Source organism: Marmota flaviventris, chromosome 2 (genome assembly GCF_047511675.1).
Source record: "Marmota flaviventris isolate mMarFla1 chromosome 2, mMarFla1.hap1, whole genome shotgun sequence".
In the NCBI taxonomy this organism is placed as follows: domain Eukaryota; kingdom Metazoa; phylum Chordata; class Mammalia; order Rodentia; family Sciuridae; genus Marmota; species Marmota flaviventris.
Genome location: NC_092499.1, coordinates 39,622,049 through 39,639,013, shown reverse-complemented (window position 1 = coordinate 39,639,013; position 16,965 = coordinate 39,622,049). Strand labels below are relative to the sequence as shown.

The 16,965-nt window shown below is 28.9% G+C and overlaps 1 protein-coding gene across 3 annotated transcripts in view; it reads left to right on the top strand.

Annotated features, from left to right (window-relative positions):
- Nova1 (NOVA alternative splicing regulator 1) overlaps positions 1-16,965 on the top strand; it is a 141,462-nt gene that overhangs the window by 103,442 nt on the left and 21,055 nt on the right. For all 3 annotated transcript variants that reach the window (XM_027929676.2, XM_027929680.2, XM_071607798.1), the window contains 2 exons: positions 4,447-4,613; positions 12,657-12,728. In XM_027929676.2, the coding sequence (XP_027785477.1) occupies positions 4,447-4,613; positions 12,657-12,728 (239 nt within the window). The remainder of the gene's footprint in view (positions 1-4,446; positions 4,614-12,656; positions 12,729-16,965) is intronic.

Sequence of the window (16,965 nt, the reverse complement as noted above, 5' to 3'; positions counted from 1 at the left end):
ACCAAAATATGTTCTTTTTATATAGTTAACTGATCTAATAAACCCAAAGAGGTTTATTGGCTTTATAGATACTTTGTATATTAAAAGGCCTTAAAATTGATAATACATATGCTTTTCAAACTAGAAATAAGAAAATTTAGACTCAGGTAGTTATTCATTTATTCGAAGACTATTTGCTGAACCATCTGTAGTGTGCCAGGCACTAATCTAGGTATTGCATATGCGGTAGTGACTATGGCAAAATTTCTTTCATGGTTTTCTTTTTGTCTTTATTCAGCTCGTTATTGTCCCCAACTTTTCTTCACAGCACCCATTTCCTTTGAGTGTTCTCTCTGTATATTTTATTTCATGCATAGTGTTTATCTACTGTAACTGAAATTTAAGCTCCAAGAAGTCAGGAGTATTGTCTGGTCATTGATGTATCTTTAGCCTGTTTGTAGTAGGAACTCAATAAATGTTACAAGTAAATGAATTAATGGAGTTAAACCAGAACCCAGAGATATGTGGTATCCTGAAGATCAAGTGAACTCTTCTTCGAAAAGAATAGTCAGCTATGTTAAATGATGCTTATGGACTGAAAACATGAAGATATGAAGAAGGAATTTGACCAGATATATCTGTGATGAATGGTTTCAGTGAGTTATAGAACAAATATTGTAATGGAGTAGAATTGAAGGGGAAAACCATTTGAGAAATTCAAGACTAGTGGTAAGGAAGTAGAAAGTATACATAACTCATTCAAGGAATTTGGGTGGATAAGAAGATTGAGAAGAAGCACATGAGATTAGTTAAGGCTTTTAAATTTTATTATTATGAAAATTAAAACATATAAAAGTAGAATAGTCTAATGAATCTCCTTATGCCCTTCATCTAAATCAGTAATATTAAAATTTTGCCATGTCGATTTTATTTGCTTTTTTGTTATTGCAGAAGTATTTTAAAGCAAATTCCAGTGTTTTTTTTAAACCTGTATATATTTTAGTGTGCATCTCAAAGAAAAAGAAGAAACAAAATATATACTGATGTTTTAATCACACAGTTAAAATTAACAATAGTCCTTTGATAAGATCTAATACTCAATTTTTTATCTCAATTCAATTATGCTTCAAATAAAATTTGTTTGACTTTGGATCCAATCAAATTTGAATTTACATTTTGCCTTAGTATTTCGTAGTTAAGTCTCTCTTTTGTCTGAAAAATAATACCTTCATATTGATGAAAGTGGATCATTTTGTAAACAATTTTACAATCTTGATGATTTATATCTTTGCCTCCTTATGGTATCATCTATTTCTCTGTTTTCAGTATCATCTCTGATTGTAATGCAGCACAAAATGTTTTGATTTGTTCAGCTGCTTTTATATCTATATGTAATTGGTACTGTGCTTTTGCACTGGATCTCATTGAGAGGCACATTATATATGATTTTCACATTGTTCATCATTGTTAATATTGACCCCTGAAGTCAGTCAGTGAAACCCTGATGCTTTTATTGAAAATTTCTCATTAGCCTTTCATCTATTGATTTTATTTATGATATTTGCCCCAGTTATTTATTTCATTGTTTGTGAAAGGGCAATTTTCTAACTCTGTCAATTTCTTTGAAATTGAAGGAATTATAACATGTTTTCTGCTGTTGGGACATTATGATATTAGAAAGAACTACTCTGTTAACAATAGGAACAGAAGACTTGGTTGGTAAGAAAAGATGAGACCCAGAAAAAAAGTGATGGAATGCCCTTGAGAGGACAACAAACTGTTTTAAATGTCTTGTCCAGGTTACAATAGCATGGAGAGAATATATTTTAACAAATTTCCATGAAAACTTAGTTATGAAATCTGATCATTGTTTCAAAGTTCTAAAAACATATATTTTTAGAATTTGATATTGCATGTGTGAATGAAATGTAAAAAATTTCAAATATTGCTGTCTTTATTCAGTATTGATCCTTCCTGTTAGAATTTTGAAGTTTCTCCTTTAAAAGTGCAACTTTAAGAAATAGTGTCTTATATGCCTGTATTTTTACTTTGTACAAAATGTGGGCATGTGCTCTTATGTAACTAATTTTCAGTTTTTGTCGCTATTTTGTTGCAAAGAGAGGTAAATGCTTCTGTTAAACAAACAAAATGATGAATAACTGGTAGTTTAGTTTAGACACCAATGAAGTCTAAAAGCTTTTTAAATTATTAAAAAAACAGCAACTTTTATGATTTATAAGCTCATTGTGTACACAGTTTGGTCATATATCTGACGGTCTTCCTTTTTTGTGTCTTTCCTCAAAATTTTAGTTTCTTGTTACCTTAGTGAAAAGGCTTTTAAAGTTCTGTAGAAGAATATTAACAGCATGTCTTCTGAGGATTGCAGCTTTTGCTTTCTTCTTCTTCCTCCTCCTCCTCCTCCCACTCCCCCTCCCCCTTTATCTTTTTGGTCAGGTGTCATATGTATTTAATCAAATCAGAATTTTGAGAACAATATGGATTCTACAATGTCTTTAGTTATTAGTGCTATGTTTTATTTTTAAAAATCCCTGTTTACGCTGCTGACCTGTATAAGAACATTTTGCATTAACTACATTGATCAATTCCCATCCTTTCTAGAAAAATTAATACAGTCATTTGTAGACAATTAATACAATCTTGCAAAGTCTTTCTTGATTGTACACTAGATAATTTTAACCAACTACCATAAAGATACATTAAGATTGACAAGAGTAAAGAAAAGCTGATTAAGAAAAATAGAAAAAAATAAATCCACAAACTCTTATTGTTTTTCAGGCTTTGTCTGTCCTTACAAATGAAAATTATACTTGACCTCCATGGAATTTTTTCTATAACCTAGAAAACTTAGTTTATCCTAAACTTGAATTTTTCATATTTAAAATATGAAAATTTAAGTGTACCCTCTAATATATTTTTATTTCTTCTTATTTGTGTATTTTCTAGAATTAATAATATCATACTGTTATTTTAAATTAAAAACTACTATAAAATAGCTTATCATAATATTTAAAATAGTATAAACTATGATGTTTTGAATGTTTGTATTTCACAACTTTGCTCTTACAAATGTATTTTACTTTGTATACAACCAGAGATAGAAAAAATTGTGCTCTATATATGTAATAAGAATTTTAATGCATCCCACTGTTATATATAAATTTTTAAAAAACCTTCTATACAGTGGATTGGAATTTTGAAACAGTGACACTGAACGAAATGTGATAGGTACTTGAAAATGTTTGTATTCATTTTTAAAAATTTTTACAATCTTTGAAATGTCATTCTTTAGATTTTTTTAATAACCCTTTAGAAAAAAAATACTTATTTCTGAGAAGTGAGTTCAGCGTTTCATTTGGGAACATTGAGAAAATGATTACCACTGAATACTGTGTTGCTGCTGCAAGCCTCAGAAAATAGTCTGAAAAACTAATCACTTACTTCCCTTGCCTTAAGGTATATCTATGAAATAAAAACAGGTTACAGAGTCTGTGTATTAGACCCAACTAATTTCATTTTATTTCTATGTCATATTGTTTATCTACATTTTATTCACTAGATGTAAAACACATACTATTAATGTTTGCCAATTATTCATTCATTTAATATTTCATAAGCTACTTTTAAATTTCATTTTAACTCTGACATTGTCTTTTATTAAAATTAAAATAAAAGCAGCATTGATTCATCTATTCAAGAAATATTTAAAGTGTACAATACTTCCCAGGGACCCTAGTAGGCCATGGGGATACTACAGCACAAAGGAAAACAAACTAACTGTCCATATGGAATTAACATTATAATGCAAAAATTAAAAATAAACAATATAAAATATCAAGTAGTGACTGTTCTATGATTGAAAGAACAAGGTAAATGAATAGATAGTAGAAATTTGGAAACTTGTCTACAATATGAACTTTCCAGCACCACAACACTGTGGACTCAACAATGTATCATGTTGGTACTGTTATTATTTTTCATAACATGCTCTCATGTTTATCTGGTTAAACATTTTTTATCCATAAAAAAGTAAGCTCTTTGAAAGATGATTCCGTGGCTCCTTATCTGTGTGTCACCAGTTTCTAAACTCTTTAAGTCCTTGAAATGAAACTATTTCATCAAATACTCAGTAGGTATATGTTATGCCAATGCAAATCTAGTGCACTTAGAACTGCTCTGGATCTTTAATTTTGCTGGAATCCAAAGACCCATTTCAAGACTACAGATAATAAGAAAGAATAATTTAAAAAGAACAACAACAACAAAAAAAAAGTGGTAAAGAGGGGCATGTGTGTATTCATTATATTTGCCTTAATTTAACATTTGGAATTTAGAGCACTACATTTTATAATATTTTATTGGCATTACAGTGTCACCCTTTTTCATAGTTTTTTTTTTTAATGCAAAATGAGAAGGAACGTTTGCTGAAAATTAATGTTTTTTCTACAGGTACTACTGAGCGAGTGTGTTTGATCCAGGGAACAGTTGAAGCACTGAATGCAGTTCATGGATTCATTGCAGAAAAAATTCGAGAAATGCCCCAAAATGTGGCCAAGACTGAACCAGTCAGCATTCTACAACCCCAGACCACCGTTAATCCAGATCGCATCAAACAAGTGAGTGTTTAGTTGGGAAATCAAAGAGAAATATCTGCAGCATAATATGAATTCCTAACAAAAGAACCCTTAAAATGTCTTAGCATATAAAGTTTTTTATTTTAAGTATATTTGAAACATACAGTTGTAAATTTAGTTAAAGACTGATCAAGGTCTTTTCCTTAGATTGATTCATTTACATATTAATTTAATTATTAATTTATTAGTGTTATATTGATGAACAAGTCTGTCTCTTTGTGATTGTGCTTTTAAAATTATAGACACAAATTTTACTAATTTATAATAATTATAATGATTTATAATTAATTATTTTATTAATATGATTATTAATAAATTAATTTATTAATTTATTCAAATTCTATTACTTTTAAAATAAAGTATAAAATTGAAACTATATTCTCAAAATTTCCAATACCCAGTTTTTAGTGATATTTTGTAGTCTTCAATATAGTTATTTTCCATATAGATTACTGTTTTGTTAATTAAATTGTCATGTTCAACATTTTTATAAATTTGTATAAGTAAATCTGTATACCTAGCATTCAGTCCTTTGTTACAAATTAGCTATTATGTTTTGTATAACTTGTGTAGTTTTTACATATGTGTCATCAAAAACCAATGTTGATTTTTAATGTATGGGATTTTCTGTAAAAAATATTTTACTGGATAAAATCTAATGTGAGTTTTTAAGATTGAGTAATGGATGACATGATTTAGGGGAAAATGGCACTATTTAATGTTAAATAAGATGGATTTTTCCACCATAAAAATTTTTAAATCTACTAGTTTATTTGATACTTCTATGTTCATAATTATTGTTTCTGCCTTTGCCCTTTTATAATAGCCTCTTAATTTGTGTCTTAATTTTATTATCAAAAGACTATGCTTTGAAAAGAAATGTCTTATTCTTCATTAATTCCCAAGCTATTTAACTTACAGAAAATTTATCTTCATTGTGACGCAGCACAAAATTTTATTAATTTCATGTTTCTGAATTGAAAAAAATTGAGCAGTTATAATTCTATTATAATTTCATTAGTATATAGGTAAATATAGTACTAATATATAAATGTAAAAATTACTAATTAGGTAATATATTTTTAAATTATAGAGTAATATTCAATTTTCTATTAATTACCATTTTTTTAAAAATCCTTCCATTTTTAAATCATGAGTAGGCAACTCTTATTCCATATAAAATCATTCATATTATACTCCATCACTGTCAAATGGGTCAGTTTGTATACCCTTCTTAACTTTTTAAGGAAATATCATTTAATATATACATGGCAGCATATAAATATTTTAAGCTGTATATATCATTGAAAATTATTTTTTTTTTTTTTATTTTTCACAGCCATTGGTTAGTTTGCAGTGTCTATTCTCTCTGTGCTAGGGAAATACAAAGAATAGTTGATTTTAAAACTCATACAAAGGATGAGTTGATTTTAAAACTGGGTGGTATCTAGTTAAAGACCTCTGGGTTAAAATCATCTGAGGCTATGAACTTACAAAATGAACAGTGAAGTATAAAATCTTTTGATTTTCAGCCTTAATCCAGCCTGTTACTTCTTTCTTTTCTTTTGTAACTTCTGTGAGAAAATTCAGACATTTAGAAATTTGACTTGAACATCTTGATTTTTTAAAAAACTAAAATATGTTTGAATAATATGATACCATTAGCAGTTGTTTTCAGGATATAATAGGAATTAGTTTTTATTGTGTTTTAAGAACAAATAGCCAGTACCACCAAATGATAGTCTATATACTATTATTAAAATTTCAGTTTCATCTATGGCAATGAGATTTACAGACTATTGTATATCCAATGTCAGTGTAGATTTAGGAAAACTAGAGATTTAAAAGGCTTTGTTTATTTTTATTTACCTCGGTTGTATAATGTTATTTATATTCAAGATATGCTAAATTAATATTGATTGGTTTACTTTTGTGTATTTGCATTCATTTGTGAGCCTTGCTGATATTCATGGAATTAAAATTGTGGCTGATTATTTTATATTTTCATGTAATCAAATCATGTATGTGAAATAATGTATCATTTAAAATAATTTATCAAAAGAGAACACTGAATTTAGTAGGGCAATATATTTAACACTTAAACACTTTCCTTGTAATGTAAAAACTGATAAAATTTTTTTGAAAATCTAGAGAAGGTGTAAAACATTTTCAAAATATTACAGATCATCTTGTTTATTTATACTCTAAATTTGGAATTCTCTCTTTAAGTATCAAATTTACCAGTATAGTAGTTTTTACCAGATCATTCTCTAAATAGTAAGTCACATGTATTAAATTCAGTGATCATGAATTTTTTCTGAAAAATTATGCCAGTATAAAATAATTATTTGTTAAATAAAGCATTTTTCCATAGAACAGATAAAAAAAATTTTATATCATGTTTACATATGTCGTAAATTTAAATACATAGAATCATAATAACATTTCTTGTTAAATGATAGTCTTTCTCTTAACAAATTGACACATTCATGTTGCTTTTGAAAATTTTAATTTCCACCAAAAATAATTGCTGGGTTAAGGATGTAGCTTAGTGGTAGAGTGCTTGCCTAGCATATGGGAAGTCCTAGATTCACATTCTGTAGCACTGCAAAAACAAATAAAAATTAATAATACTTTATTTAAAGACTTTTATTACTAGTTTTGTTCTAGGTGAGATTATTTAAAGAATACAACCAGTGTTTTAAAAAATTCTAGAGCCTAAAGAAACATTGAACTTCAATGTAGAAATAGATTAATGTGGAATATGAAATTGTGGGTTTTATTAATGTTTCAGTTATTACATTTGTCAGTTTTTTTATGATTCAGAATTTTAAGGTTTTGCTTATCAAAAATAATTTATATGTAATTTGAACTTAAAATCAGAAGTCAAATTTAGTTCTAAACAAATAAACTTTAAAAGTTATGATTTTGTATCATCTATTATAGACTTTTAATAAACTTCTATGTCCTCAAATATGCTATTCAGATACAGTTAGTAACTGAGCAAATTTTGTGGACCATAATATCTACCCGAATGAAACCTTCTCTTACTAACTGAACGGGTCCTCAAACAAGTAGAGTTCCTTAGGAAAGTAATGCATACTGATCTCACAAGTCTTTCCTATGGTAGATGAATGAAACCTAACAAATAGCCTTAAATCCAGTTTTCTATATTAGATGTTGGGAACTATGCAATTCTTAATTCAGAATTTTTTTTTATTATTTTGTTTATTAGGAAAGAAAGGGCTCAGGGACCTTAAAGGATTCTCTTGTATTTAAAAAAATCTAATTACGATATATAAAAAAAATCTCATTTAGTCCGAGGAATGTCACTTTCATCATGAACAACTTACAGAGTAGTACTTGTTAATTTGTTTCTTCATTATTCATTCATTCAATCATGAGTTTGTTAAATCTCTAAAATTACAAAATACGTTTAATTCTCCTTGCCCTTGAATGAAATATCACTTGCCTTTATGAAATATCACTGCTTAACATAACTTACAAAATATAAAACTGTATGATATAACAAAGCTCCACAGTTCAGAAGACTGTGAAAAAAAAAAATGTAAGCTAGAGTGACAGTTAGTAGCCTTCTAAATAAGCAAAGACTAACTAACTTTGAAAATTATACAGGAATTGCCTAAGTAATTCAAAATGGATTTGGGGAGGAAGATATATTTCTTCAGAATAATGAGGCAATTGCTTAAGCAGAAGTACAATGTTTATGTTGGTAATTAGAGAAAATTAATATTAAATAGGTAGAATAGGATCAGAAGATGAAGAGCCTTGGATGTATGATAGAGCGACATCCTACAGACTTTAGATTATTTCTGATTTTCCAAGGAGACCTTTTAATTTCTCTGAAAGTTTATGAAAAAATGAAGACACCTCTGCATATTGGTCTCTTTGGTGATAAAAATTTAGACAAATTATAGGGGGACTTGTGAGTAAAGATATTGGTATCAAAAGAGAAATATGAATTAGTTCAGATGTTGGAAGGGAAGGGAAGGATATTTATCAAGGATAATAAAGTAAAGGTGACAATTGCATATTTAGATATTTTATCTTTTACGGAGCATTATACAGGTTTATTTAATAGAACTCACAACAAGGGTTGGGGAGTTAATTACTTAATAACATTACTCAGCTAATAACAGATTCCTAATTCTAACATGGATAGTTGTTCATTGCTATTCTCACTGTAAATATTAGAGATTCTTGACAGTATATCACTATAGACTTGCTTGAAGACGAGATATATTTATCATGGAGTTTATCTATGGTACTATTCCCTGGTCCAGCAAAACTATCACATATTAACAGTAATTCATCTTATAATTTTAAGTAACATTTTGGTTCTTATGCCCCAAAACTTTGTTATATCTACATTTAACAAAACATTATTAAAATCTTGATTCAAAAAAAACCACTTTTTTACTTCAAAGGATTCACTACTCTAGAATACTTGAAGTTTTTCAGTAATAAGTAATTTAGTCTTCAATGTCTAATGAATTCTTAAGCAGCCGCTCATTATATAGATAAAAAATTACATTATGCTTTTTGTTTGGAAGGCAAAATGGTGCTTTACAAATGCCCTTGTCCTTCATATTTACCATTTGAAAATGAAAAAAAATTAGAAAATTTTTTTAAAAGAAATTGTGCTTTTTGTAAAAGTTATTTCTTATAAATCTGCCAATATACTGATGTTACATGGATAGTTAGTTAGTTATATCTTCATGATATATCATGATAAACCTTAATGTATATCAAAAGATTTACTAAACGGTATTTAACTTGAAACCACTAAACTTTAACTCTGCACAGTAAATGGATGTAAACATTTTACTTAAAATTTTAAGGAAACAAAACATTGTACGCTAGAATATTTCTTACAGATATTTTGTTCCATTTATCTTTATAGTTGAGAACAATTATCACAGCATTTTAATTTAAATTTAAAGGTTTTTTTAAATGTATTTACATTTATCTATTTATGAAAATGTTTCCTCTTAATATTTAAAGAATCAGCTGAAATGAAAACTTTCTGTGATATCTCTATCATTATAAATCAAATTCCTAAAGGAAGGATACTTCTTTATGCTTAATAATATCTGTATGAATAATTGCTAGAAAACTTTTCACGTCTTTACTTCATTACTCTTTTAGGAATTGAAACCAAGCAAATATATTTAGAGACAGTTTCAGCAATTGTTTCCTTTTAAGCCCAAATTTATATATTTTTACCTGTTTATTTAAATTATTGAAATAAAACTTCTTATCATATTATGATGTTTGATAATCAAACCTCTAGTTATTTAGAAAACATTTATATTTTCTAGAAGTTTAAAATTATTGCTTTTATTCTTGGGGGAAGGAAAAGTGTCAGAATTATCAAGGACAGTTTTGATGAATGTAAGTTGTGTTACTTATTAAAACATGTTCAATGTAGCATATAGATGGCAATCAAAAAGAAAGGCAAAAAGAAATCAACATTGTAACTAAGTTGCTACAAATTCTGAGCCAATTGATCTTACTACTTTTTACACAAAATTCTTGGCAATATGTAAAGATCTTGTTGAAAGTCTGTATCTGGCACAAGGCAGAGATGTCATAGTGAACCTACAGTACTTCAGATTGATTTTACTCTGATGGAAATAGAAGAACCCAGCACTCTTAAATCTTGTGCCTCTGTAGGTTAATGAGCTTGGATTCTGATCTATATCAGGAAATATTGCCTCTAGGGTTATTTAATGTCTGTTAGTCAGCAATCCCAATATTAATCTGAGATGACAAGTATATGTTCTAGTTAGCTTTTTCGCTGCTGTGACCAGAAAACCTGACAAGAATGAATTTAGAGGAGGAAAAGTTTATTTTGTGGCTCATGAGTTTAGAGGTCTCAGTCCATTGTTTTGGGCCCAAGATATGGCAGAACATCATGGTGGCAGAATGTGGTGGAGGAAAACTACTTAGAACCTGGCCACCAGGAAGCAGGGAGAGAGCAGTCAGTTCACCCGGGGACAAAATATATACCCTAAAATCATGCTGCCAGGGACCTACCTCCTCTAGACATACTTTACCTCCCTAGAATTACCACCCAGTTAATCCCACTCAGTGGATTAATGCACTGATTAGGTTAAGATTGTCTTAACCCAGTCATTTCACCTCTGAATGCTCTTGTATTGTCTAACACATGTGTATTTGGGGGACAATGAATATCTAAACCATAACATACAGAATGCATTTTTAAGTGTATGTTAATTTCCCCCAGAATACTATAGTAACAGGTAAACCAGAGGTGGGAAAATAAGACATTACTATTCAATTCATCAACTATATAGTAGCATAAAGTCATTAGCTATGCCCCAGCATAGTATTGCATGGAAAAGAAAGCATCAGGGAAATTTTTGATGACTGATAATGAAGTCTCTGGAGAAATAGCAAAAATTAATTACAAAGAGTGAAAAATAGAAAGTAAAAGTTTTGAAGCTTTTTATATTTTAAGAAGTTTAACCTTTAAATTTAGGTCATTTTCTTTCTTTTTTTTTTTTTGTATGATTTGAAAAAAATCTTGGTTTCTCACTAGTAGATCTAGTTTTCATCAAGTTATCTTAGGTTTTATCTTAAGAAGAATCAGAAATATTTTGAGGAATAAGATAAATACTTTAGACTGCATAAGATGATCTGATGTTAGAACCAATCCTGTCTTTTTCTGTAAGTCAGTGAGTTAATCAGAAGCCTGTGAATTTGTGTATTTTTTTATTCTTTACTGTTTTATTCTACTCAAGTTAGAATTTTTGAAATCTTATATGAAAAAGTTTGATTTCAAATAATCATACTGCTGAAACTTTAAAGTTATGCTTTTGCTCATCTCTGAGTAATTTTGATGGATATATATCAAGGTAAAACATAATTCCCATATAGAATCATATCTATACTGTAAAAACCTATCTCATTTTGCCTATTAAAAACTATTATTTATTGAAGATACCACTTAAGCAATGTTATTTTGCTAAGTGAACATGCAACACATTTTTTAAAAGAAAAGTGTTAACATTTTATATACTTAAGTTTACTCTATTAGATATGAGAAGTCTTTAAAATACCCTAAAACATTTTTATATAACATGAATATATGTTTAGAAGAAAAGTGATAAATTTTATATATTTAAGTTTACTCAATAAATATGAGAAGTCTTTAAAATACCCTAAAACATTTTATACAACATGAATATATGTTTAGAAATGAGCAATAAGTATGATTCCTAATATTGTGATGATTATTTTCCACACAGGCTAATGATGCTACAATATATTATACCCTTCATCTATCAAATTTATTGTTCAGCAGAAATTTTAAAATATTTTTGGTAATTTTTAGAATGCTATTAGTTACCTGCTTATTAATATGAGGTTAATGTTTACATTTTCAGACGGGCTCTAAATTTATTAAAAATTAAAATTTTAGAAGATAATGTGATATTAAGAACTCAGAACTACAAATTTAATTGCTTTTATGTATGGATCCCTAAATTCATGTGGAATCAACTTGTTGGTGATGTTCAGCATATTAAGTAGGTGGATACTTTTATGCCAAAGTAAACTTCATTTCACCACTTCTTCAAATCTCCGACTGTATTCATTGATAGGAAAATGACTCAGTTTTAATCATTGAACTTCTTAAATTTTTCTTTGACATCTCTTTTCCCCCAAGAAAACAAGAGGGGAAAAATGAGACTACTATTCATGAATATGGTCAGAATACCTTTAGTACTCATGTGAATTTTTATCAGTCACCATCATGATTTCAAGTCATGAATTTATTTTTACATGCTTATGCATGCATATTTACATGCATTAGTTACTCAATTGATCTTAAATTCCATTAAATTTGAATGAATAGGAGAAAACTTTGTTTATAGGATTTTGTTCTCGTTATATTACATTTTATTTTATTTCGTTTTATTTAATGATCAGTTTAAGGCTTATAAAGGTTGATTTGCTCCTGAACTGCTTTGTTCCCAGACATTGCCATCTTCCCCAACTACCACCAAGTCCTCTCCATCTGATCCCATGACCACCTCCAGAGCTAATCAGGTACAGTATCATCCTGTCATCTACACCATACTTTTCACGGGTGATTGCCTGCAAACTGGAGAAAAAGATAATGGTGGGTTAAGGATTTATTCGTTCATTCACATATTTGCACCATGACCAGATACCAAATAACCTACGAAAGAAATATCAATGATCTCAAAAAAATTATATGCATTTTTAATTTCAGTTAACAAAGAAATATATTTAGAGGGTAGTACTAGAACTTATTATTTTCCCTTAAAACTGTAATTACTTTATGAAGTTCTGAGGATTATTTATTGAGTTGGGGTCTTAATCTCCATTAATTTATCTTCCTAGGGTTTGCGATATGTAAATTAAGCCTAATCATATGTAAAAATGCATAAATTGAGCAAAGGTATACCTTTAAAAGTGAATGCAATTTTGTTTTTATTTGACACATGCCTTACTATGTAAAAAATATTGACAAAAAGCATTTCTAGCCATCTAAAAGTAACTAAACATTGGTATTTATGATAATTTTAGTACTGTTTAGCATCTCGGAAGTTGGTATTTTCTTAGTATTTAAGAAATCATAAACACTTTACTAGAGTGGCAAGCTTTTCAACAAGAAATATATTTTATTAGTTTGATTTGATGATTGTTTTGATACTTTTTGTAGGTTATTCTTCAAAAATGTAAATGTTGGATAATATATTTATTAAAATGATTAAAAACATTTTCATTTTGTCTGAGTTGAGTTTCATTTAGATGAGAAATGTTATTTATTATTTTCACTTTTTTAAACTAATATAAGACCTCATGGGATTATTGGAATGTTAAACAAAAGCTTATCTTTTTAATATATTTTCTATTAGAAAACTAACAAATTATTAACTCTGAAGTATATTTGCTACATATACTAAATGTGGCTCTTGCATATTAGCTAATATGTGGCTTTTGGAATTATTTTGCTCACTTATTGATTCTAATTCTTTTGCAACCACAAGAAAGAAATTTTATTACAATAATGTGAAACAAAACTAACATTTTACTTAGAAAATAATAAATCATTTGTGAGTTTATATTCTGTCTACTGTACTCCATTATATCTATTATTTAGAAGTTTTCTTCTCTTTTTATACAAAAGAAATATAATATCCATTGGATAACTTGAAGCAAGGTTAAGAGAAGAATAAAACAAACTTAATTCATTGAAAGAATTGTAGTTATTTTCAAACTTTATGGTTTTGGTAGTTTATAATTATTCTTTACAGTCTTAATTAATTTAGCTTCACTATATTGGTGTTATCTGTAAGTGTAACTAAGATAAGATAGAACATAATAATCTTAAACTTTCTATAACTAAAATAAGAACTTTTCAACATATATGAAAGTAAATTTCATAACTTTTTAAGTTTTCTTTTTGCCCAGCAATTTATCAAATATGTCACTAATTTATAACTGGTAGAGATTTGTTTTAGATTGAAAATTATGCGTTATAACTAATATGATACCCACTTCTATTAAAAATAGATAAAATAATTTTCCAGGTGAATTACTATAAACCTGTATGAAATACAGTTGGAAAACTATCATTTGTGTTTTTTAAATTAATATTAGCTAAATGAATTATGATTGAGTTTTATTTCCTGAGTAAATAGTGTGTATTACAAATTAGTGTGTTAAAATTAACTAAGGGACTATAAATATTCAGAAAATCCAAAAATTAAAAGCACAAAAAGAATAAGTTTGATCTGCAGACCTAACATTTAAAAACCTTTTCTTTCCTTATAAAAACTATTACTTGTTCAGTTCATACAGAATTTTACTTTCTTACCCTAAGCCCACTTAACATATTTTCTCACATCAGACCCTAAGTACTCCTAGAAAATTGAAAGGCTTCATGATAGTAGCCTTATAAAATAGTAGTTAAAAGTCAGGACTAGAGCCAAATTGCCTATGATCCAGTACTTGGTCTGCTACTTACTTACTGAGTAACCTTGAGCCTCAGTTTTCCAATCAGTGAAATTGAAATAATACCACTTTATAATGTTGATTTAAGAATTAAAGAATTAATTAACTATTCTTAGAACAGTGCTGAGAAAGTAACAGACACCATATAAGTGTTAGGTTATGCTTAAAGTAATAGCAAAAAAGATTATTCTTTTAATATAAATATAGCAAATAGCTTATTGGAAATGAATTTTATCTTTAGAATCATTTTAGTATTAGTATTGGCTATATTTACAGCGCTGAAATATTTTTCCAATAAAAGTGTATCTTCTTTAGCTTAATTTTTTATGTAATTTCATACTGAGTACAAAGTTGCTTGTAGCTTAGCAATGTAATATTTTTAACTTTTCTATTGAAAAAAATTAGTAGGTAGTGCTAATTATTTTACAACTCATTTTCTTTTTATGTTTTTCATGTTATTAGGTGCAAGTTTGAAAAATTTTATGTATGGAATTTTAAATATGAAGTATAGAGCAAACAGATTTGAATTCTTTATAAAGCAACATGTCTAAACTTTCAAAAAACTTGAAAATAGAATTATTACTATTTGTCAGTTCTAATCTATTAGTTCTAAATTAGTTAGATATTTTATTAACATTCCACACAATGATTTTCTAAATCATTGGTATCAAAAGTGGAATTCCAGTGTTAACTTGAGGTTTCTGGTTGTTGGCACTCCTAGAATATTTCCCAAATTTCCAGAACAAGAAAAAAAAGAAGAAGAATGATCTTAGAATATGTGCTGTATAGACATTTATTTAATAACAAAATTGAGCTACATGAAATACTTACCCAAATGTACAAGACACATGAAAACAGGATTTTATATTCTGCATGTACCCTTGCTATGGTTGCAGAAAAGCAAAATTAAAACGGACTGATTACACTTTAAATTCATGATGACAGTTCTCAAATGGACTCTTAATTCTATCAGATAATTGTAAACCAATTTACTTTCTGACTACCAGGTGACAATTATATAATTTCTCTTCTCAACCCTGTATCAGTTATCTGTTGTCATATAACAAATTACCTCAAATTTAAGGGCTTTAAAAAAAAAAAAAAAAACATTTGTTCTCCCATGGTTTCTGTAGGTTAGGAGTCTAAGCACTACTTGAGCCAGGCAGTCTAACTCCTCTGCTCTTGGTCTCACATGGCTGCATTCAAAGTGTCTGCTCAGTTGCATTCTTACCTAAAGGCTTGACTAGGGACTAATCTTCCTTGTTTTTACTGGCTGTTGGCAAGAGGTAGCACTAAGATTCCAAAGGCCATCCACTATTACAGGTTGGCAATTTGCTTCTTGCAAGGCCACCTGAGAAGCTCTCTAAATTGTATGTTAGCAGGATAGAGTCTTTTATATTGAAGCTCATCACAGTAGTCTTTCTTAACACCTTTGCTGTTCAACATAACTTAAACACAGTAATGATATCTCATCTCTTTTTGCCTTGTGTTTTTTAGACACAAGTTGTGTGTTCCACCAATACTTAAGGGTAGAGGATTATATAAGTTGTAACAGGATGGGGTGCAGATATTGGTGCCATCTAATAATTGTCCTTCCTATAGTCCCCCAGTAACTCTTGTTTCTTTCTCTTTCCCAACTAATGACATACTTCACTGAAAAAAAAAAAAAAAAGAGGTCAAAAGAGAAGTTTCACAAACAGACACTAACAAATATGTAATGAAATAGCATCTATACCCACATTTTATACCTTTTTGTCTATTACCATTGGTAAATCTTGCCTGCTTCTAAAATCATTCATTTCAGTTGTACATTAATCTTATCTTTTTTGCCTTTACTCAAGGTTCCTTCGAACAGTTCTACCTTTTCTTTCTTTCATCTGTCAATCAGCATGAAAATGTTTTTTCTTTCTTTTCTTTTTTCTTTTTTCTTTTTTCTTTTTTTTTTTTTTTGGTGGTGCTGGGGATTGAATCCAGGGCCTTGTTCATGCAAGGCAAGCATTTTACCAACTAAGCTATATCCCCAGCCCCTTTTCTCTCTCCTTAAATAAAACTTATTTTAATCTCACTTTCCCAGCACTAATATCCTATTTCTTTTTGGTCTGTTTGTTTGTTTGTGGTACTAGGGCTTGAACTCGGGGGCACTTGACCACTGAGCCACATCTCCAACCCTATTTTGTATTTTATTTAGAGACAGGGTTTCACTGAGTTGCTTAGTGCTTTGCTGTTGCTGAAGCTGGCTTTGAATCTGTGATCCTCCTGCCTCAGCCTTCTGAGCCGCTGGGATTACAGGCATGTGCTACTG